At 48.2% G+C, this 23,894-nt stretch overlaps 1 protein-coding gene across 5 annotated transcripts in view; it reads right to left on the bottom strand.

Moving 5' to 3' along the window:
- Positions 1 to 23,894, bottom strand: part of APOOL (apolipoprotein O like) — a 267,269-nt gene that overhangs the window by 83,397 nt on the left and 159,978 nt on the right. Inside the window, exon 9 of one of the 5 annotated variants that reach the window (XM_029606574.1) lies at positions 14,289 to 14,448. The exons of the other annotated variants lie outside the window; for them this stretch is intronic. Coding sequence (XP_029462434.1) covers positions 14,351 to 14,448 — 98 coding nt within the window. The 3' untranslated portion in view covers positions 14,289 to 14,350. Of the gene's footprint in view, positions 1 to 14,288; positions 14,449 to 23,894 lie in introns of those variants that run through there. 5 annotated transcript variants of the gene reach the window in all.

Below are 23,894 nucleotides of genomic sequence, written 5' to 3'. Positions count from 1 at the left end.
AGAACAGTATTCCAATTACACAGACACACAAGTTGCAACAAGTGGAAAAGCCATACTAAGACATAGTAATTATGTAAGAAACCCACATTCCCTTCTATTTTGGAAAGCATTTCCAAAGCCACGCCTCTTTATGCTTTCCCTGCTTGTTCAATATACTGTTAGTTTGGTGGTACTGAGTACTTCCTGTAGCAGCTAATGTAGAAATTATCCCTGAGCCACTGCTGAAAAACTGAGGGCAATGGATATAATAGCATTTTCAATAGGTCTTCAGTGTTCCTGTTGGCATTTAACTTAGGAAAGGGCCAGATTTGGTGTTTGAATTTATTACTGATGTACTGAATGGGAAACTTTTGTTATGTTGCTCCATACATTTGAGTTATTTCAATTTGTTTATCAAAACTGTGCACAGAAATCAGAATACAGCTCTTTGTTTTTATAATAGCAATTCACTTTTACAACCCAGTGTTACTTTAGATTGAAGAAGTCTTCGGTGGAAGAAATTAAAGGGCCATATAGCCAAAATTGGGTCACTGTACTTCTTTGGTTGTATGCGGTTTAGATTTTGTGAGCTTCCATCATCAGTGTTTTTTTCTACCCTCATTGTCTTAACTTATGTGCTGACCATGTATTCTTCTAATACAGAGCTGTTGGAAGGGAAGGGCAAATGGGTGCCAGCATATTATAGCACCACTGTTGCGCCAGTGTCAGACATGTTCTGCTGCTGGCTGGTCCTGCTCCTGAGTCATAGGAAGAGGACTGACTGGCAAGTTGCATTATCAAGAGAGGGTTCCCTATCTCAACTACCTCTGGTACAGTTTAGCCCCACAACAATCCTGCCCTACTAATTTGATATAACAGAGAAGGGCGACCAAAATGATAAAGGGAATGGAACAGCTCCCCTATGAGGAAAGACTAAAGAGGTTAGGACTTTTCAGCTTGGAGAAGAGACGGCTGAGGGGGGATATGATAGAGATGTTTAAAATCATGAGAGGTCTAGAAAGGGTAGATGTAAATTGGTTTTTTACTCTTTCGGATAATAGAAAAACTAGGGGGCAATCCATGAAGTTAGCATGTGGCACATTTAAAACTAATCGGAGAAAGTTCTTTTTCACTCAACGCACAATTAAACTCTGGAATTTGTTGCCAGAAGATGTGGTTAGTGCAGTTAGTATAGCTGTATTTAAAAAATGTGGAGATTACTTACCTGATAATCTCGTTTTCCTTAGTGTAGACAGATGGACTCAGAACAAGTGGGTATAGTGTGCGCGTGCTAGCAGTTGGAGATGGATCTGACGTCAGCACAGGTACATATACCCCCACAGGAAGTGAAGCTCTTCAGTAATCTTTCTTGCAAAAGCTGTTATGGATATATGTGTACTGACGATCAAAGAAAAATAGTGAAAACAGGATTCCCTTGACCGATTGATAGTAGCTGGAGACCGCCAGCATTCCCAACCGGAAGGCGTCGACACCTGGCAGAGTGGACGCACTCATGTAAGAAGTGATAAGGCTTACCTTGAATCGGTGAACCCAATGACTACAGGCAGCTGGGCGGGATGCTGAGTCCATCTGTCTACACTAAGGAAAACGAGATTATCAGGTAAGTAATCTCCACATTTCCTGTCGTTAGCCAGATGGACTCAGAACAAGTGGGATGTACAAAAGCTTTACTCCCGGACTGGGCGGGAGGCTGCCTGAGGGCCGTGTAAGACCGCCCTCGCAAATGCTGTATCCTCCCTGGCCTGGACACCCAGACGGTAAAACCTGGAGAAGGTATGGAGGGAGGACCATGTCGCCGCTTTACATATTTCTGCAGGCGACAGCATCCTAGATTCCGCCCAAGATGCTGCTTGGGCTCTGGTAGAATGGGCCTTGTAGAGGCGGTGACTTCCCGGCCTCTATGTAGGCCGCTCTGATGACTTCTTTAATCCAGCGGGCGATGGTGGGCCGAGAGGTTGCTTCACCTTGTTTCTTCCCGCTGTGAAGGACGAGCAGATGGTCAGTCTTTCGTACTGTTTCTGTCATGTCCAGATATCTGGGCAGCAATCTGCCAATGTCAAGATGGCATAGCAAACGCCCGTCTTCAGATTTCTTCAGACCTGCCGTGGTTGGCAAAGATATGGTTTGGTTGAGGTGAAATTGTGAGACTACCTTAGGCAAGAAGGATGGAACCGTGCGAAGATGGATAGCCTCAGGAGTGATTCTGAGAAAGGGATCACGGCAGGACAGTGCTTGTAGCTCTGAGATGCGGCGTGCTGAACATACAGCCAGCAAGAACACCATCTTCAAAGTGAGAGAACTGAGAGACAGGCCCCGAAGGTGGATCCCGCGAGGAAATCCAAAACTATGTTGAGGTTCCACAAAGGCACTGGCCACTTCAGTGGCGGATGAATGTGCTTGACTCCTTTCAGGAAGCGAGAAACATCCGGATGCGTGGCAATGGTCTTGCCATCCCTCCTGGGACCATAGCAAGACAGCGCAGCCACCTGAACCTTGATGGAGCTGAGGGAGAGACCCTTCTGAAGTCCATCCTGCAGGAAATCCAAAACAATAGGGATAGTAGTCGCATGTGGATTGGTGCCATGAGTGTCGCACCAGGCTTCAAACACTCTCCAGATCCTTACGTAGGTGAGGGATGTGGAAAACCTGCGAGCTCGGAGGAGTGTATCTATCACTGGCTCCGAGTAATCTCTTTTCATCAGCCTAGCCCTCTCAATGGCCAGACCGTAAGAGAGAATTGAGCCGGATCCTCATGGACGATGGGACCCTGACGTAGCAGGTCCCTGAGAGGAGGCAGGGGAAGGGGCTCCCCTGCCAGTAGTCTTCTCATGTCCGCGTACCAGGGTCTTCTTGGCCAGTCTGGTGCCACTAGAAGAACTAGGGCCCGGTACTTCTGAATCTTGTGGATAAGGGTGCCCAGCAGGGGCCACGGAGGAAAGGCATATAGCAGGGCCCCTGGAGGCCATGGCTGAACCAGGGCGTCGATCCCTTGAGAGAACGGATCTCGCTTGCGGCTGAAGTATCTGGGTACTTGAGCATTGGACCTGTCCTCTAGTAGGTCCATGTCCGGAATCCCCCAGTGATCCACAATCATCTGGAAGGCTGTGGGGGACAGCTGCCATTCCCCTGGATTTAGGCTTTCTCTGCTGAGGAAGTCTGCCATGGTGTTGTCCCTTCCGGCAATGTGGACGGCGGAGATGTCCTGAAGATTCACCTCTGCCCAAGCCATCAGCGGGGCTATCTCGAGGGACACCTGTTGGCTTCTGGTTCCGCCCTGTCGGTTGATGTATGCCACCGTGGTGGCATTGTCAGACATCACTCTGACTGCTCTGTTCCTCAGTCTGTGAGCAAATCGCAGGCAGGCTAACCGGACTGCCCGTGCCTCTAGTCGGTTGATGTTCCACCCTGACTCTTCCATGCTCCACCGTCCTTGGGCGGTGAGTTCTTCGCAATGTGCTCCCCATCCGCTCAGGCTGGCATCTGTGGTGAGCAGAGTCCACGTGGGGGAGGACATCCTTGACCCCCTGCTCGTGTGGTTGGACTGCAACCACCACCGTAGCTGAGTCCGCACTCTGGCCGGTAGAGGTAGATGCATGGAGTAATGCCGGAAGCGGGGGCTCCATCGAGAGAGCAGGGAGCGTTGTAGAGGTCTCATATGGGCCCTTGCCCAGGGTACCACTTCCAGGGGGATGCCATGAGACCGAGAACCTGCAGGTAATCCCAAGCCGTGGGCCGACTGGTTCCCATCAAGGACCGAAGACGCGTCTGAAGTTTTAATCTTCTCTTGGTGGTGAGACTGACTGTGTCTGCCTGGGTGTCGAACTGGACTCCCAGATATTCCAGAGATTGGGAAAGTTGTAGGCAACTCTTGTTTAGGTTGACTACCCATCCCAGGCTTTCCAGAAGGGCGATCACTCTGTTGGTTGCCCGATGGCTCTCCTCTCGCGATTTCGTCCTGATCAGCCAATCGTCTAGGTAGGGGATGGACAAGGATTCCTTCCCGTCTGAGCGCCGCTGCTACCACTACGATCACCTTGATTAAGGTCCGCGGCGACGTGGCCAGCCCGAAGGGCAACGCCCGGAACTGGAAGTGGCGTCCCAGCACCTTGAAGCGTAGGTAGCGCTGATGATCCTGGTGAATCGGGATATGCAGGTAGGCTTCTGATAAATCCAAGGCCGTGAGGAATTCTCCTGGCTGTACTGCGTTCTTGACTGAGCGCAGAGTTTCCATGCGAAACCTCGGGACCCGTAAGTATCGATTGACTGACTTGAGGTCCAATACGGGCCGGAAAGTGCCCTCTTTCTTGGGTACCATGAAATAAATGGAATAATGCCCAGAATTCATTTCCCGTGCAGGTACCGGGATTATGGCTTTCAAGGACAGGAGCTTCGCCAAGGTAGCTTCCAATGCTGCCTTCTTGTGGATCGGACACGAAGATTCCACAAACCTGTCCGGAGGTAGATGATGGAAGTCCAGAAAGTAATCCTCTCGGATGATGGCGAGGGACCCACTGGTCCGACGTAATCTTGACCCATCTGGGGTAGAAGAGGGTTAACCTGCCCCCTATGGCCCCGTCCCCCAGATGGATCGGCTGAATCTCATTGGGAGGCGCGGCCGGGGCCTGAACCCGAGCCAGCTCCCCTCTTCTGCTGCTTGGGCCGAAAGGACTGGTACCTGGCCTGAGGTCGGGGTGCCTGATAGCGACCCCTATAGGGAATGAAGCGTTGGGAGCTTCTGCCTCTGGAAGGCCTAGGAAAGGTGCGCTGATTCCTTTTGAACCTGTCTTCCGGCAGTCGAGGTATAGGAGAGGCACCCCATGTGCTGACTAGTTTATCAAGGTTGCTGCCGAACAGGAAAGAACCCCTAAAGGGCATTCTGGTGAGGCGTGTCTTCGAAGGAGCATCCGCTGCCCAATTCCGTATCCAGAGCTGCCTCCTGGCAGCCACAGAAGATGAGATCCCCTTGGCTGTTGTACGGACGAGGTCGGATGCAGCATCCGTGAGGAACGAGAGAGCGGACTCCATGTCTGCCGCCGGAGCATTGTTCCTGACCTGTGACAAACAGGAACGCGTCACCACTGTGCAGCAGGTTGCAATTCGCAAAGACAGGGCTGCCACCTCAAATATCTGTTTCAGGATGGCGTCCAGTCACCGGTCGTGAGGTTCCTTGAGGGCCGCCCCCCCCCTCAACTGGAATGGTAGTGCGCTTGACCACCGCGCTAACCAAGGCGTCCACCTGAGGGCACGCCAGCATCTCCTTGATAGCTGGATCCAGGGGGTACATGCCTATCAGGCCCCGCCCCCCTTTGAATGAGGCCGCTGGTGCAGCCCATTCCAGATCTATCAGTTGCTGTGCGGCTTGCAAGAAGGGAAAATGGCGGGCTGTAGGACGAAGACCTTCCAGCAGAGGGTTCTGTGTAGATGGCACCGTAGTGCTGGGCCCTGAAATATCCAACTCCGCCAAGCACTGAGATATTAGGTCGGAGAGATCTTCCTTGGGAAAGAACCGCCTCATGGTTCGATATGGCTCCATCCCCGAGGGAAGTTTCCCCCTCCTCGGAGGGTTCTGATTCAGTCTCCGAGACAACAGGGTCCGCCTGAACCGGACTGCCTGGAGGCGGGTGCGCTCGCCCACGATAAGGGCGCGAAGGGCCAGGGGCCGGGTCCGCTGGAGCAGCAACAGGAGCAGCAGCCACGGTAACAGCAGGGCCTGGACGGGAAGCTGATTGCATCTGTACAAAGGCATGGATCCCCTTAAAGAGATCCACCCAGGAAATGGAGGTGGTCTCGTCGTCGGGGTACCAGATCCCCCGGGAGTCCAGGTTGTTCGAGACTGCCTGCGAGATCCGGGGTGGCCCCTGTGGAACTGTCAACAAACCTCGGTTGAGACTGGTCCTGGCCCGAGACTCCCGCTGCCTCCTCACATTGGGCACAAAGGGAGTCTGGCTCCTCGCTGTGCGTGGCTCCTCACTGGCATGCTGAGCAGAGGCCGAGAGCTTTCACGCCGGAATCAGGAGGCGCCGCTGCCGGGGACACCGGGGCATTCGATTGTTCCATTGCGCTAAATAATATGCAGCAGCAATATGCGCTTAATACAACAGGCGCTCAATATAATATGCGCTCAACAATAAGCGACAGCCATATACGCTTAATACAATATGCGCTCAATAATAAGCAGCAGCTATATACGCTTAATACAACATGCGCTCAATAGTAAGCAGCAGCTATATACACTTAATACAATATGCGCTCAATAATAAGCGGCAGCTATATACGCTAAATACAATATGTGCTCAATAACATGCGGTCAGCCATATACGCTAAACACAATATGCGCTCAATAACATGCGGTCAGCCATATACGCTAAACACCATATGCGCTCAATAATATGCAGTCAGCAATATACGCTAAACACAATATGCGCTCAATACAGGCGCCTATCACGGGCGCTCAATACCTGAACAGGGCCAACAAAATGGCGACCTCCGCGGCGTGCCGCATACAGGCAACGCCGATCCTCGAACTTCGGAGACCAAAGTAAAAGTTGTGCGCCTTACCTGATCCTCGGCGCTTCCCGGCTGAAACCCGGGCGGTCTCTGGCTGCGGGGGGAGAGGGCAAATACCTTCACCGCCGCGCTTGAGGAATGCACCCGCTGCCTCCCAAGTCCACGCCGGGACCGAGGCGCCTCTTAGCTCAACCCAAGCCTTTCCTGCTCGGGGGCTTGGTCCCTGCCACGATTCGGCCACCGGACCGAGGCATAAACCTCCGAGGGACCACGGAAATCACCTCGGGAATCTCAACTGGGGGAGGGACCGAATGGTATCAACGCAGGAGTGCGGGGCTCGATGTTCTGTAGAAGTTTAGCAAGTAGAAGTAGAAAATAGAAAGTAGATTGGAAACACGCTCAGCGAGCGTGCAGGCTCTCCAAACTGCTTTGGAGACGGAAATTACTGAAGAGCTTCACTTCCTGTGGGGGTATATGTACCCGTGCTGACGTCAGATCCGTCTCCAACTGCTAGCACGAACACACTATACCCACTTGTTCTGAGTCCATCTGGCTACACGACAGGAAAGGATTGGTTAAGTTCTTGGAGAAGTCCATTACCTGCTATTAAGTTGACTTAGATAATAACCACCACTATTACTAGCAACAGTAACATGGAATAGACTTAGTTTTTGGGTACTTGCCAGGTTCTTATGGCCTGGATTGGCCACTGATGGAAACAGGATGCTGGGCTTGATGGACCCTTGGTCTGACCCAGTATGGCATGTTCTTATGTTCTTATTTTATTGTTACTACTGGGATTAATTACAAGTATTGGATACAGAGAACATAAAAAATGAAATGTGTTCCTTCTGTTTCTATGTGATTTAATTTTACTGTTCCATCACAGTTTCAACAAATTATAAAGCATGATTGGAGTTAATTGTAAGGAAAAGAAACTCTCTAAGGTAAAGATATACAAAAATCAAAACAATATAAGATTTGTAAGCTCCATTCTACTTCAATAGTCAGCCAATTTTCTAAGAATGAAAGTGGTGTTGATATTTCCTGAAACAAGGCAACTGGGATGACAAAGCATATGTGGTAGCTTATGGGTATTCAGGCTGAGATATTAGCACCATTCTACCATGTAGTCAGAAGAGGTTTGCTTGGAAATCTATAGGCTGAGCTGGGTGAAAATAAAAGTTTATATTAACAGAATAGTTCAATCAATTATTCCTTCATCACTCTACAACAGTACTGAATTATGAACAAACTGACTGAACTAACAGATGAAAAATAGTTTGATGGGCTAGTGGACCACTGTTGTCTATTTTCTGTAAGTGGTACAGATATGCAATTTTGAAGGCTTAGACAACAATCGCGCTAAACTCGGTAAGGAAGTGGTTTGAATGCAGTTATCAAAAGAGAAAAAACAATTCTCACAGGATAAGCAGGATGGTGGTCCTCACATATGGGTGACATCACAGGATGGAGCCCAATCACGGAACACTTTTGTCAAAGTTTCCAGAACTTTGACTGGCCCCTACTGGGCATGCTCAGCATGGCACTAACCCTGCAGCCAGCAGGGGACCCCCTTCAGTGTTCTTTTTTCCGCGCAGCAGTAGCCTCGCGTTAAGGAGCTCTGCAGAGATTCCTGACAGGCATTATCCTCACGGAATTACTAAAAGTAAATTTGTCCCTCAGGGGTCCCCCCCCTCCTTTAACTTTTTCAAGCCGCGATACTCCGGTAAGTTTTTACCCATTTTTCATCGATTACCGTCGAGTTTGGCCATCGCGGCCTACTGGCCGTCGACCGTACCGCGGCTCAATTTTTTCCATAGCGTCGGGGTTCTGTCGGTGCCCAGACTGTAATCGCACCATGTCCATCACAGACCCCCATAAAGTCTGTGTAATGTGTCTTGGACGAGAGCACGATGTCTTGACCTGCACCAAATGTGCCCTAATGACACCAAAAGGTCGCAAGGCCAGAATGGAGAAAATGGAACTTCTCTTCCGTGCTCAAACCCCGACTCCGTCCATTGCGTCGACGTCGTCAGAACCGGCTCCGTCAACTTTGCGCCAGCATCGATCACTGCCCGGTGACCGTCCGGTGTCGACGACATCTCGGCCTTTGACACCCTCTACTCCCCCTCAGGACCGAGAGGATCTTAGAGACAAACATCACCATCGACATCGAAAGTCTCGAACCATTAAGGGTGCAAAATCATCGACCTCGCCATTGTCCGAGCCGCCGAAGAAACCCTGTCCAGAAAAGGCACGGACTGGGTCACTGAGGCAACCCTCACCTGACAGGGTATCAGGAGCCACGACTCCGCCTTTAACGGTGGTCCCTCCAGCTATGCCTCTGCCTCCTTCTTCTGTTCCGGAGCCGGGGCTGCTTGCTCCAGGTCTCCGAGAAGAACTGGACTGGATGGTTCAGGAGGTCATTGACAAGGTGATGCAACGACTCCAGGTTCCTCCGGCACCGACACCGGTACCGATGCCTCCGACCCGATTCCGGCAGTGTTGGCACCGCTGCTCTCCAGGATGGAAGTGCTCATTGTCGCTTTTCCACCAAAGGACCCTGGGTCACCGATGGCTCCGGTGCCCTCCCTGCTTACTTTGTCATCGGGAGGAGAAACACCGTTCCGCATCCCTCCATCGGGAGTTCTGCCTCAGCCATCGATGCCTATACGTCCCTCGCCACCAATCCAGTCATCGGTGCCGATACGCCCATCGGCGCCACCGAGCCATCCATCGATGCCTGCGCTGGTGCCTCTAATTATTCCTTCAATTTCTTTGGAGCCTAGACCAGGACCCTCAGGTATCCCACCACCCGACCCCTCTAGCTCCTAGAGGGACAGGTGCTGATCCCTATGATACCTGGACTGATGATTCCTCCCCAGACACCGATGATTTGCCTTCACCACCTTCACCCACTGAAAGTAGAAAGCGTTCTCCTCCAGAGGACCTTTCCTTTATAAATTTTGTGAAGGAAATGTTTGAATTGGTTCCCTTCCAATTACAGACTGAACAGGATGATAGACATCAGATGATGGAGTTGCTTCAATTCCTGGATGCTCCCAAGGAAATAACCTCCATCCCTATCCACCAGGTTCTTCTGGATCTCCTCAAGAAGAACTGGGAACATCCTGACTCCATTGCTCCAGTCTACAGAAAAGCTGACACTAACTATTTGGTGCAGTCAGCTCCAGGTTTTCAAAAACCTCAATTGGATCACCAATCTGTAGTGGTAGAATCCGCACAGAAAAGAGCAAAAAGATCAAAGCCTCACACTTCTTTTCCTCCTGGCAAGGAACAGAAGTTTCTAGATGCCATTGGTCGCCGTGTCTTCCAAGGATCAATGCTCATTTCCCGAATTGCCGCTTATCAGCTCTATATGACCCAATATAATAGGGTCATTTTTAAGCAGATACAAGATTTAACAGACTCCCTGCCTCAGCAATTTCAAGAGCAACTCCAAACCCTAGTAAAACAAGAGTTTGAGGCAGGCAAGCATGAGATCAGATCATCCTGTGATATCTTTGATACTGCTACTAGAGTATCTGCAGCAGCTATTTCGGCAAGGAGATGGGCCTGGCTCAAGTCTTCCGACCTTCGACCTGAGGTACAAGACAGGTTATCTGACGTACCCTGTGTAGGAGATAATCTGGAGAACAGATTCAACGGACGGTGGTGGAACTTAAGGACCATCATGAGAAGCCAGCTCTCTCTGATACCTTCTGACTACGCTTCAAAACAGCCCTTCCGAAAGGACTCTAAAAACTCATTCTTCCACCCAAAGAAGTCCTACCCACCACCAGCCAGATCCCGTTCCACGAGACCTTTTCAAAAAGCCCAATCTCGTCAGACACGGAAACAAAAACCGCAAGAAGCTCCTCAACCAGGACCTGCTTCAGGTTTTTGACTTCTACCTAGAGAGCAACAGCCAACTTCCATTGACTCACATACCAGTGGGAGATTGAGTGTGCCACTTCAACAATATATGGCACTCAATCACCTCAGACCAATGGGTACTGGCGATAATTGCTCAAGGTTGCCATCTGTACTTTCTCTCCGAGCCACGAGACTCCTCACCTCTACCGATGTGGAGAACATCCGATCACTCCATCCTTCTGGATCAGGAGGTCTCCCGCCTTCTCCAGTCCAAGGCAATAGAAACCATAACCTACTCTCAGCACGGCCTAGGATTCTATTCCCGGTACTTTCTAATCCCAAAAAATCGGGAGGCGTTCGTTGTATTCTGGATTTACGGGCCTTCAACAAATACCTCCAGCAAGAGAAGTTCAAGATGGTAACCTTAGGCTCGCTTCTTCCTCTTTTACAAAGAGGAGACTGGCTCTGCTCTCTCGACCTCCAGGATGCATACACTCATATTGCGATAACTCCATCTCATCGCAAATACCTGAGGTTTCTAGTAGGCCCCAAGCACTACCAGTACCGAGTGCTTCCATTCGGCCCAGCATCTGCGCCACGAGTCTTCACAAAATACCTCGTAATGGTTGCAGCCTTCCTAAGGACTCAGGGTATTCACGTCTACCACTATCTAGACAATTGGTTAATCAGGGCTCCCACTCAGCAAGCTGCTCTGTCGTCCCTCAATCTAACCTTACACACTCTAATTTCATTAGGATTTCTCGTCAATTACGACAAATCCTCTTTAGTCCCATCTCAAACCTTGTTGTTCATTGGGGCAGACTTGGACACCTTGCAGGCAAAGGCTTTTCTACCTTGACAGCAAGCTCTCACTCTCGTGTCTCTTGCGCACCAGCTGCAGTCTCAGCACTCCGCGACTGCACGCCACTTTCTCATCCTCCTGGGACACATGGCGTCCTCAGTGCAAGTCACACCAATGGTCCGTTTGGCCATGAGAGTCATGCAGTGGATTCTATGGTCACAGTGGACTCAAAGCATTCAGCCCCTGTCGACCATTGTCCACGTAACCGACTCACTCCATCAGTCTCTTACCTGGTGGAGAAATCAGAACAATCTCCTCCAAGGCTTGCCCTTTCAGGCTCCAGACCCTCAATTAACTCTCACCACCGATGCTTCCAACTTCGGCTGGGGAGCCCATGTGGCCAATCTGCAGACACAAGGATCTTGGTCTCCAGAGGAAGCCAAACACCAAATACATTTCCTGGAGCTTCGAGCAATCAGATATGCTCTCGGCATTTCAGGATCGCCTCTCAAATCAAGTTATCCTGATCCAGACGGACAACCAGGTGGCCATGTGGTACATCAACAAACAGGGAGGCACGGGCTCCTTCCTTCTGTGTCAGGAAGTTGCACAGTTATGGGCGGAAGCGTTCTCCGATTCGATGTACCTCAGGGCCACCTGGTTGCCGGGAGTGGACAATGTGCTGGCAGACAAGCTGAGTCGCATCTTTCAACCGCACGAGTGGTCTCTCAACCCCTCAGTAGCGAACTCCATCTCCAACAATGGGGATATCCTCACATAGACCTCTTGCGTCTCCTCAAAATCACAAAGTAGAGAACTTCTGCTCTCTCATTCGCAGCAAACACTCAACCCAGAGACACATTCTCCCTCTCGTGGGCAACCAGTCTACTTTATGCATTCTCTCCACTTCCTCTTCTCTCGAAGACTCTCGTGAAGTTACGTCAGGACAAGGAAACCATGATCCTGATAGCACATCACTGGCCACGCCAAGTGTGGTTTCCAATACTTCAGGATCTCTCCATTCGCAGGCACATTCCCTTGGGAAAGGACCCTCTTCTCATCACTCAAAATGACAGGTGCCTCCGCCACCCCAATCTTCAAGCCTTGTCCCTGACGGCATGGATGCTGAAAGGTTAATCCTTCAGCCACTTAACCTTTCTGAACCAGTTTCCCGTGTCTTGATTGCTTCATGGAAGCCTTCCACGAGAAAATCTTACTCTTACAAATGGAACAGGTTTACGTCATGGTGCTCTTCTCAGTCCCTTGACCCCTTTACCTGTCCAATCACGAAGTTTTTGGACTATCTCTGGCACTTGTCAGAGTCAGGCCTAAAAACTTCTTCCATCAGAATGCATGTCAGTGCGGTAGCCGCCTTCCATAAAGGTGTCGGGGATGTTCCTATATCAGTACAACCCCTTGTAACACGTTTTCTGAAAGGCTTGCTTCACCTCAAGCCTCCACTGCGTCCTCCGGCCCCTTCTTGGGACCGTAATCTGGTTTTGGGTCGGCTCCTGAAACCACCATTCGAGCCTCTTCACTCCTGTGACCTTCGATATCTCACATGGAAAGTGATTTTCCTTTTGGCAATCACTTCAGCTCGCAGAGTTAGTGAATTACAGGGCCTAGTTACCTATCCGCCTTACACTAAACTTCTGCAGGACCGGGCAGTACTCCATACTCACCCTAAGTTCTTACCTAAGGTAGTATTGGAGTTTCACATTAATCAATCCATTATACTACCTACCTTCTTTCCCAGGCCCCACGCCAATCCAGGAGAACAGGCTTTGCATACCCTTGACTGCAAACGGGCTCTAGCGTTCTACCTAGACCGTACAGCTGCCCACAGGGAAAGCACTCAATTGTTTGTCTCTTTCCATCCTAACAAGTTAGGGAAGCCTGTAGGCAAGTAGACTCTCTCCTCCTCGTTGGCGGACTGCATATCCTTTTGCTATCAGCAAGCAGGCATTCCATTTCAAGACCGTGTAAAAGCACACACTGTGAGGGCCATGGCGACTTCAGTAGCACATCTACGATCGGTGCCGCTTCCTGACATTTGTAGGGCTGCCACTTGGAGTTCTCTCCATACTTTTGCAGTCCACTATTGCTTGGACAAAGCCGGAAAACAAGATTTCATCTTCGGCCAGTCTGTCCTTTGTAACCTGTTTACAATGTGACGTACCAACACCCTTCCACCTGCCCGTTAGGGTTCATGATGCCCTCGACCAAATAGTGCTTTGCACACCTGGGTACATTTGGTGCATTTCTCGGACATCCTCAGCTCGGTACTCACCCATATGTGAGGACTACTATCCTGCTTGTCCTGTAAGAAAGCAAATGTTGCTTACCTGTAACAGGTGTTCTCACAGGACAGCAGGATGTTAGTCCTCATGAAACCCACCCGCCGCCCCGCAGTGTTGGGTTCGTAACGTTTTCTTATTTTATTTTTCGGCATTGCCTGTAGCTTTTAAACAAGACTGAAGGGGGACCCCTGCTGGCTGCAGGGTTAGTGCCATGCCCAGTAGGGGCCAGTCAAAGTTCTGGAAACTTTGACAAAAGTGTTCCGTGATTGGGCTCCATCCTGTGATGTCACCCATATGTGAGGACTAACATCCTGCTGTCCTGTGAGAACACACCTGTTACAGGTAAGCAACATTTGCTATCTTATTGCTTTGTGTCAACTCAATAGTTAGGGTCCAGAAGTCAGCATTTGGTTACTCAGAATTCCAATAATTATATTGATCCTACAAGAAACTATATTTTACATATTATGATACCTTCTAGAGGATCAACATAAAAATTACTCAGATGCATGAACTTTTGAGAATACATGGGTCTCTTCTTTAGATGCATCCCATCACATCTTTGGAAACAGACTTGTGCAATCTTGAATTATATATGTTATCAGCTTTGTATAGTTCTAATGATGGTCCAAGGAAACTGAAAAAAATACATTATAGAAACTTAGATGTTATAAGCTAGTTATCAACCACAGTACAATAAAGTAAAAGCAATGTTTATTTCTTTATTCAGTTCCTAACAAGATGCTAGCAGATATGTGATAAAAGAAAACTAACACAAAATTAACTGCTGAGTCGTTGTATATGGTTTCCATTCATCTTTAATCCTTCACAATGCAATACAAAATGTACTCATCATCAGTGTTCAACTTCTAGTGCTATACATATCTATGTCCTCAGGGTGGGATTGCCCATGATCCATCATTTCAGTGTCAGGCTTAAATCTTCTCTCTTTAGTATTATCTGTTAAGAAAACAGAATTAATATCATAAGCATCTTTTTAAAATGAACTATTGAATACTGAATACTTCTGAATACTTTAAGTTGACACAGAATCATAACATTACTTAGATTTAAGCACTCAGTGAAGGGGAAAACATAGCTAAAGAATGTGTAGATGATAGTGGGAGAAGTTTCCCCTAAGAAAATCTTAAAAGCAATATTTTAGAATAGCTAACTAAGAAGTCAGCTGTAATGAAATGCTTTGCTGGGGCGTGTGGTATTTTGTGTATAGCACTATTAAACCACTGAAGACAAAATTATTTTTAAATAAAATGTTTCTTTCCCCTTTGGATTTTATACTTATCTGCATAAAAATGTTATTTCCCCTCTCCAGTGGTTCCCTACCATGCTGCATTCTATTAGAACTTCTCAAATGGAGCCTACAGGAGATAGGAGACCCATTAAAGGGAAAACCCATTACAGATAAAAGTCTCCAAATATTGGTTAAATACAAATAAAATACAAAATACTTCATACAGTGCTGGTTATCAGGTACAGCTATAATAAAATTTTGAGTTTTCGTAAAAGTTCTTTTTCTCACTTGAGACACGCTGCAAAACATAGCATATTATCACATGTTCTTGGAGCCTATAAAACTTGATATCGTCCATGAAGCAGGCTAACTTTTATGACTAGAACACAAATGGGAATGAACTTTTGCAATCTGTAACCCTGACAGATCTAAGTGTAAAACTTATGGGTTAATAATATACTATTTGATTACGCTATTTGTTAAAATCTTTTGCGCTTTTCTTGGCCAAGCAAATATTATCCTGGAGTACATAACACACTTTGGGACAGATGTATTAAATTGCAAATGGGTTCACAAATGGGACAGTGTGCACAAAGGATATATTAATTCTTGCCTGATAATTTCCTATCTTTGAGTCCAGCCATACCAATTCAGATGCATGGGTTATGCCTCCTAGCCAGCAGATGGAAACTATCAGGTTTGCAGACAGCTCCGTGCTGACTTCAGCCTGCAAGTATTCTATGTTACAAACTAAGAAAAAACATTTTTAATACACTAAACTTTTCCTCACCCCACAAACAAAAACCAGAAGGCTTCCAAGGTAGAAACAAGCAGAAACAAGAAATGGAACAGGCTTAACCTACATTATTTGATAAGAATGTTAACCTTAACATCCACATGCCAACTAGCACACACACAAGTAGTTATTCTGAAAATGATCAGGAGAATAATACACTTGGCAGAAGAGGGAGGGTCCTGGATTGGTCTGGCTGGACTCGAGGAAAGGAAATTATCAGTAAAGAATTAATTTCTACTTCCTCTTTATCCAGCCAGACCAGTCCCTTTACTGGGTGGAATACTACCAAGCCTGCTCTCCAAACTTATGAACCAGAGGAAGCCTCTTCCCGGCTCAGAAGTTAAGACTATAGTGCTTTGAATAAGCAAGAATAGGTAACCACTCTACAAATCTCCAATGGCAACACCAGGCGAAGTTCTGCCCATCAAGCTGCCTGCGCCCTGGTAGAGTGCACCCTCAATTTCTTGGGAAGGGGAAATTCCTTGGAATCTTAAGCCTCCCCTGTCACTTCCCTACTTCAACAAACTATTATTGCCTTCAAAGTTGTTCCAACACTTCTAGAACCACTAAACTGAACAAATGATACTCTGAGATTATGAAACTATTAGTGACCTTTAATTACAGCAGATGAACTCTCCTAAATATAAATGACTGAATTAAGCACACTCTTCTCCCACCTGAGTCCCTTTGAAAAAAAAAAAAAGAGACATACTATCTGGTTAAGATGAAAAAATGCAAACCATCTTAGGAAGGCATGAAGGAACCATGAGAATTTACACCGCCTCGTCCGAAGAAACCAAAAAGGGATCTCTACACAATAGAACCTGCAGCTCTGAGGCAGAACAAATTGCTACCAGAAAGCACTACCTTAAGAGTAAGCAGTTTAATTGATATCTCTTAGAGGCTCAAAAGGATGACCAAGCAGGTATGACAGCACCAAATTCCGAATCCAGGGAGGTACTGATTTTCACTGCTATAAATTCTAATTCTCCCATCTTACTTCTTAGACTTCTGACATTAGCATACAAACATTTCAAAGTTTGTTTTTTGTTTGTATTTTCATTCTGCTTTTTAATTGATAGGGATAAGTTAGAATTTTTTTTAGCTCAGGTGAGTTTTTAGTTACAAGCACTTGGACTACTTTTCTTATTATTCGAACCTCACTGTCGGGATGCCCTAATTCTAATGTACCATTAGTATCCTTTAAAGATACCTCCCTCCGAACCATGTGCTGCTGAGCGACTGTCGACTTTCCCCTTTGTTCTAGTTTAAAAGCTGCTCTATCTCCTTTTTAAAGGTTAGCACCAGCAGTCTGGTTCCACCCTGGTTAAGGTGGAGCCCATCCCTTCGGAAGAGATTCCCCCTTCCCCAAAAGGTTCCCCAGTTCCTTACAAAACTGAATCCCTCTTCCTTGCACTATCGTCTCATCCAGCATTGAGACTCCGGAGCTCTTCCTGCTTCTGGGGACAAGCGCGTGGAACAGGGAGCATTTCAGAGAATGCTACCCTGGAGGTTCTGGATTTAAGCTTTCTACCTAAGAGCCTAAATTTGGCTTCCAGAACCTCCCTCCCACATTTTCCTATGTCGTTGGTGCCCACATGTACCATGACAGCCGGCTCCTCCCCAGCACTGTCTAAAATCCTATCTAGGTGACGCGTGAGGTCTGCCACCTTCGCACCAGATGGCATGTTACCAGGCGATCCTCACGCCCACCAGCCACCCAGCTATCTACATTCCTAATAATCGAATCACCAACTATGACGGCCAACCTAACCCTTCCTTCCTGAGCAGTAGGCCTTGAAGACACATCCTTTGTGCGAAAGGACAATGCATCACCTGCAGAGCAGGTCCTTGGTACAGGATCCTTTCCTGCTGCACCAGGTTGATGCTCTCCGAGCATGAGACCTTCTTCCTCCAAGGCAGCACCAGGACTGACAGTCTGAAGTTGGGACTTGGCTACTATGTCTCTGAAGGTCTCATCTATATATCTCTCTGTCTGCCTCAGCTCCTCCAGGTCTGCCACTCTAGCCTCCAGAGATCGGACTCGTTCTCTAAGAGACAGGAGCTTTTTGCATCGCATGCACATGTACAATTTCTCACTGGCGGGTAAAAAATCATACATGTGACGCTCGATACAAAAGACTGGGAAGCCCCCCCTCTTGCTGCTGCACTACTGCCTTCATCTCAAATTTGTTCAGTTCCTAGTTAAGTTTTAGGTTGCTATGGGAGTAGGAATGTGTCTAATTAACGTCCTTTAAATGTATTAGTGAATTCACTATATGTCTGGTAGTGGCCTACAGGGGAATAATCAAACTCTCAATAAGGGTTTTTGTTTTTTTTTTTGAAAGTGGCACCTGCCTCTAAATTAAAGGATGAGCTAGGGGTGGGTGGGCAAATACAAACAGTCTAACTTCAGTTTGCTCTGCTCTACCCAAGGGATGGCCCACGAAGGAACCTAACACCTTGGAAGCCTCCTCTTTCTTCTCCTCTTCCAAGAAGTTAAGAAACTGCTATACCTTTTTTTTTTTTTTCTATGAAGTCCAGACTGCAGGTGGCACTCTCGGTTAATTAGCAGTGCCTCAAGGTTTTGTTCTCTGCCTCCATCTACTGGTAGGGATGCATAAACCCACTCGTCTGGACTGATCCGGGGTACAAACAGGAACTGGAATATCTTCGAAGAAAGGTGAGCAGAAGCAGGGGATTCTGTTCTTTTGTGCAAAGGGATTACATATTCTTAAATGGCATCTCAGAGACATAGTGGAAGGAGGATAGCCAATGGGACAGTGCTATAGAGGGGAAAGCAAATGTTGCTTACCTGATGTAACAGGTGTTCTCACAGGACAGCAGGATGTTAGTCCTCACAAATGGGTGACATCGAGGATGGAGCCCTGTACGGAAAACTTTTCTGTCAAAGTTTCAACAAGCTTTGACTGACACTGGCACACTGGGTGCACTGAGCATGCCCAGCCTGCAATTATCCCTGTGAGCCACAGGTGTCTCCCTCAGTCTCGTCTTATAGCTAAAAAGCGCAAGCGAAACTAAAATAAAAGTATACAGACCCAACTCCGCGGGGTGGCGGGCGGGTTTCGTGAGGACTAACATCCTGCTGTCCTGTGAGAACACCTGTTACATCAGGTAAGCAACATTTGCTTTCTCACAGGACAAGCAGGATGGTAGTCCTCACAAATGGGTGAGTACCGAGCTGAGGATGCCCGGGAATGCACCAGATACACCGCAGATGCGCAAAGGCGTAACAACTGAGGTGGAAATGGGAACGGAGGGCATCCGCAACACCATAATGGGTTCGTGGAAGGATGTTGGGTAGTGAATTGAAAAAAGTAAGAGTAGGCGGACTGGCCAAACATGGAGCATGCCGGCTAGTCAAATGTAAGCAATAATAGGCTGCGAAGGTATGGAGAGGACTCCAGGCTGCAACCTGATAAAAAAGTACAAGCAGCAGTAACCAAAGGGAAGCTGTTAAGGCTAAGACGGACACAACAGTATGTGGATACCCACAGTGTTGTAGTGAAATGTCTGCTTGTTGGTAGGAAAGGAAATATAGACCACTTAATCAGAAGGATTAGGTCTGTGTGGCCACTGGAAGTAGCAGCTTGACCCTTGCATGAAGGAAAGAGTCAAGTGGAATTCACATGGAATGCAGTGCAATGTAGATAGAATGTAAGCGCAGCATTACTGTCCATGAATGTGGAAAACCCAGTCTCTCCCTAGGGCGAGAGAGAGAGGTTAGGAAAAATTAATAGAGTATTTCCTGAGGAACGGAGATACAACATCTACCTGAAAAGGATAGAAAGTTGAATGCGTAGAACTACTCAGTGGCAGAGGAACGGAGTCAGGTGAGTATGGAAAGAGTGCATAACTCACAGACCCTGCTGGCAGGAATGACATTAAGAGGGAAAGAAGTTCCCTTGCCAAACTGTGGAAGAGAGGAATGGAAAGGCTCAAACGTAGAATGTATGAGACTTATAAGGAGAATATATATGTTCATTCCGTGATTAGAGAAATAGAGGCGGCTTGATCAGTGGATAATCCATGGTAAGCCGACTCAGAGAGGATTACCGAAAACGGGAACCCAACTCCCAAAACGATACACCTCCTAAGAGAAAGGTGTATCTATGTGGAGGATGTCTGGAGAACAGAATCCGAGGGAGTAAGAAAAAATGGTGGAAAAGTAAAAGGGGTAATACCTCTTTTTTTTTTTTTTTTTTAGCGTCAGGAGGTAAAGCCTGCCATATTAAACGGCAAGATTTATGTTTAGAAGGTTTTGTGACGCTACCAGAACCTAAGAACATCAGTAAGTCTATGATTTGGGACTGACTGGTGAGGGAATAAAAGGTTACTGATATGATGGATTGAGAAGTATGGGAAGCATACTGATCTCAGTCAGGGAGTGGGGAAAAGAATACTGAACCCCATCCCAGTTCAACATTAGAAGAATGCTGGCTACGAGAGGCAGCAGAAGAGATATATTGAAGAGGCCTTTGATGGAAGAAAAGGCATCTAAGGGAACGCATAGGAAACATGTGTAGGGAGCAGAACCTGTGCATCGTATGGAATGATGCAGACGCAGAGGAAAGTTTAGTTAAACTCAGCGTTAAAAGATTTGCCCTATACACATGTAATTGAGACCATTCGAGAGGATAGAACCTACGTGGAGAAGGTCAGATAGAGCGTTCATTAAATCTCTTAGATATGTGGCCCAAAGACGCATGAAGTGAACAAGGGCCAAGGGTAGAGCTGCGCAGCTGTCTAGCAGAGCAGCTAAGAGGTTGTGCGTGCTTATGAGTTGGAAAGCACATTGTCCCTATGCTGTCTGTCTGTATGCACAAAGAATTGTTGCAAAAGCAGTATTGGAAGGCATAAGGGCATAACTCATGGGTGCAACGTCCAGGAAGTTTATGAGAAACTATGCTGGAGTGCAATAGATGCATAATGGGTTGACAGCTTTCAGGAGAAACTTTATAACCCTAAGGAATTGCGAGCATGAGTCGAAGGAGACTAGGTCCTAGTTCGAACTGGGATAAGAATCAGGGACGAAAGCAATGAAACCACTTAGGTCCATTGAGTATAGAATGTCACTGAATATAACCCATAGCAGTTTTGAATTATGAGAAAAAATGCATAGTGGGAAGAAACCCCATAGCCCAACCATGAAAAGTTGAAAGGTTGAGGTTATGGAAAATATGCGCAGGGACATATAACAATGTATCAGAATGTCTGTGCGCATGCTGGACAAGAGGGTCTTAAGACTGTGGTGTCCAGAAGTGTTACAGAAGGGATTTATGGCAGTGACAGTAATCCCAGTTAGTAAATGTATAGTGAGTCCTGAAAAAAGTGAGAGCTCTTTGCATGTACTGAAAGGAAAGTGAATGATGTTACACTCCGCAGAGAAAACAGCATTCACCAACAGTGATGCAAGAGACAGTTCACTTACCGAAGCTGGTGCCGGCGGCAGAGCTTGGGGTTGTAATGTTGACTCACCATAAAGCACATAGAAACATTAAAATAATGTACTTACTGCAGTATGGAGTGATGGTAACCAAAGATACCATTGTACCTGTGACGTCTAAAGAAAGTTGGATTTTCTTAGGTCCAGGATGTGCGGAGAGTAACTATTTTCTGTTAAAAGAAAGAATAGTGCAATTAAAACTCCCCAACCCCCCTCCCTTCTCCCCTCTGCACTTCGTAGCGCCTGGGGGAGTGTACCGGGACTTTGGTACAAGGTGGGGTGGCCGCTCTGATATCTGACCAGATGGGAGACCAAGAGGTGTCCCAATGGAGGATATCATGTAGGCTCCTGCAGGTGTGTGAGCGGTAAGTGGTACCCGCATTTCTGTATGCTGTACAAGGAGACACTGAGACCTGTGGCCAGGCCTCAAGGTGGACTTGTACATGGGGCAATGGTTGCTGAATCTCATGTTTAGCAGATCAGCCAATGCAGCTGGACCTTGGTTGGGAGGGAACCAAGAGTCAGAGCATTGGTCGGCACAGGGACTTGTTACTGACAAGAGAAGAAGCCCTGCTGCAATCCCAAGAAGATAGAGGGGTTCTCCTGATATTGTGGCTAACATAGCTAACATAGTGATATGTGACACTAATACAGTTCTAAAAGGCACATGACCCAGAACTTTTCGAACCACGGTCCGAATGGGAGAACACAACTCTATGGGAATGCCGCCGAAGCGGGTACTTACCATCCGACGTGGATCGCCGCAAGACGAGCCGGTGAAGATTGTTGACCCCGACGGTCTCCGGAGTCCTCGAGGGTAAGGCCGGGGACGTAAACGTCCATCTCGCTCTGAAACCCGGTATGGTGGCACAGGTACAGAGGAGACAGGCCAGGCGTGAGTGGCGTTTAGACTGCTAAGTGTAACAGATGGCCATAGTCCCACACCACTTGACGGTGGGGCACGCCAGGAACAGAGGAGCCCTAACGGAACTCATGTTCCCTCCCTCGTCACAGCGGCTCGATGTGTCGTGACGCCAATGCAGAAGCTGTCGGACCTGGATCCGGAAGTTCTGGATCACCAAGGACTGCCAAAACTGTAGGAACAGTGCTGATGGCAGTGGTGATGTCGCTCTGCCCGAGCGTTGTCCAGCCTGGAGAAGGATGGCACCGATGTGCTGGATGGCGTCAGCGGCGGACGATCACGATGTCGGCGATGATGGGTGCCACGGTGCTCGGCCCGGTCTTTCCCCAGCGCCGAGATGGAAGCCCTCGTCGTCCTGGAAGGCGATCGATGACGAACTGTCAGCACGCCTGCTCTGCTCCTGACACAATGGAGTGTCTTAAGCTAATACGGGGCTTAAAAAAGAACCCAAAGCGTGGAGCAATGTGAGGAGGCGAGGGTATTATGTGGCGGTGCTATGTCGGTATTGACGATATTGAAGGCAACCTAAGGGGCTTCGAGGATATCATCAAAATGGGTATGAAAAATCGTCGATGACTGGCCAGGAGAATGATGACAGTGACGGGCACTGACAGCAGTGGCATAGGTATCTTTGAAACGATGTGGAATCGAATAATCGAAAAAACATTGCCGTTATTGAAAAAGATACCGGCATCGACTGAGTCGAATCAATAGGGCGTCAAGGACACCGAAGGAAAACGGAGGTGTCGAGGGCATCGATGCATGGAGGCGGGCATTTATGCCGTTTGTGGCATGGCCACGGGCATCAACTATAGGGCCACAGACGTTGACGGTATCGATTTGGACAGACTCAGATTTCCAAGTGTACATGGCATCGGTGCCCCAGACACGTGTGTCGGTGGCATCGATATGGACACGTATGGAATCGATGGCATGGATCTCCCAGTCGATGAATTCCATCCCGGCATCAACGCCAGTCCTGGAATCGGCATGGGCATCGATGCCAGCCATAAGGCTGGCATTGGCATCAACGCCCATCCACGGAATCGAGCCGGCATGGATATCCACCGATGGGATCCACCTGGGCATCGAATTTCACCGATGGGAGCAGCCTGGCATCGACTGCCCTCGATGGATGCATTCTAACATAGATGCCCATGGATGAAACACCTGGGCATCGGTGTCCATCGATGCAAAAGGACCCGGCACCGATGCCATCGACGGACGGCCATCCGGCACCAATGCCATCGATGGACAAGCCATCCGGCACCGATGTCCATCGATGGGGACCATCCGGCACCGATGTCCACCGATGGGGACCATCCGGCATCGATGCCCACCGACGAATCGATGTGGCACCGATGCCCCCCGATGGAAAGGGCTGGACATCGGTGGGGAGGATGGGGCATCGATGGCATCCCCAAAAGGGGGGGGTGGCATCGATGAAGTGACCCTGGGATCGTTAAAAAGTGTCTCGGGCAGCGGTGGCGGCGACCCGAGTATGCATGGCAGTGACTAACAGCGTGTGCGTCAATGGCATGCATCCGGGTAGGGACGGCACCGAGGAAGCCCAAGGAAAAAAACAGTGCGTAGGAGGAAAAAGCCTGGTAGCACTGAAAAGCAAAAAACATGGATAAAGGCATCAGGGCACCGTGGGGGGAGGGGCGCTGATGACATATAAAAGCCCAGGGCGGTTTAGGCGGGTCCCGGTGTAGCGATAGGGTATCGACTGCGTGAGGGTACCAGGGAACGAAGGACTTGAAGCTACAGAGGTCCTAAGTTAAGGAAAAAATCCCTACCCCACTAGCATAAGCAAGCAGAGTGTCACAGAGATACTCGCAAGCTGTTTAAAGCTAACTGAAAAATGGGGGAAGGGAAGGCTTCAGTCAGTTAACAGCCTTAAGATAGTGACAGGAACCGACCGAAAAATAAGAATTAGTACTCACCGAGCGTCGTAAAAACGTACGCG

Source organism: Rhinatrema bivittatum, chromosome 6 (genome assembly GCF_901001135.1).
Source record: "Rhinatrema bivittatum chromosome 6, aRhiBiv1.1, whole genome shotgun sequence".
NCBI classification, from domain to species: domain Eukaryota; kingdom Metazoa; phylum Chordata; class Amphibia; order Gymnophiona; family Rhinatrematidae; genus Rhinatrema; species Rhinatrema bivittatum.
This window is presented reverse-complemented; position numbering and strand designations above follow the sequence as displayed.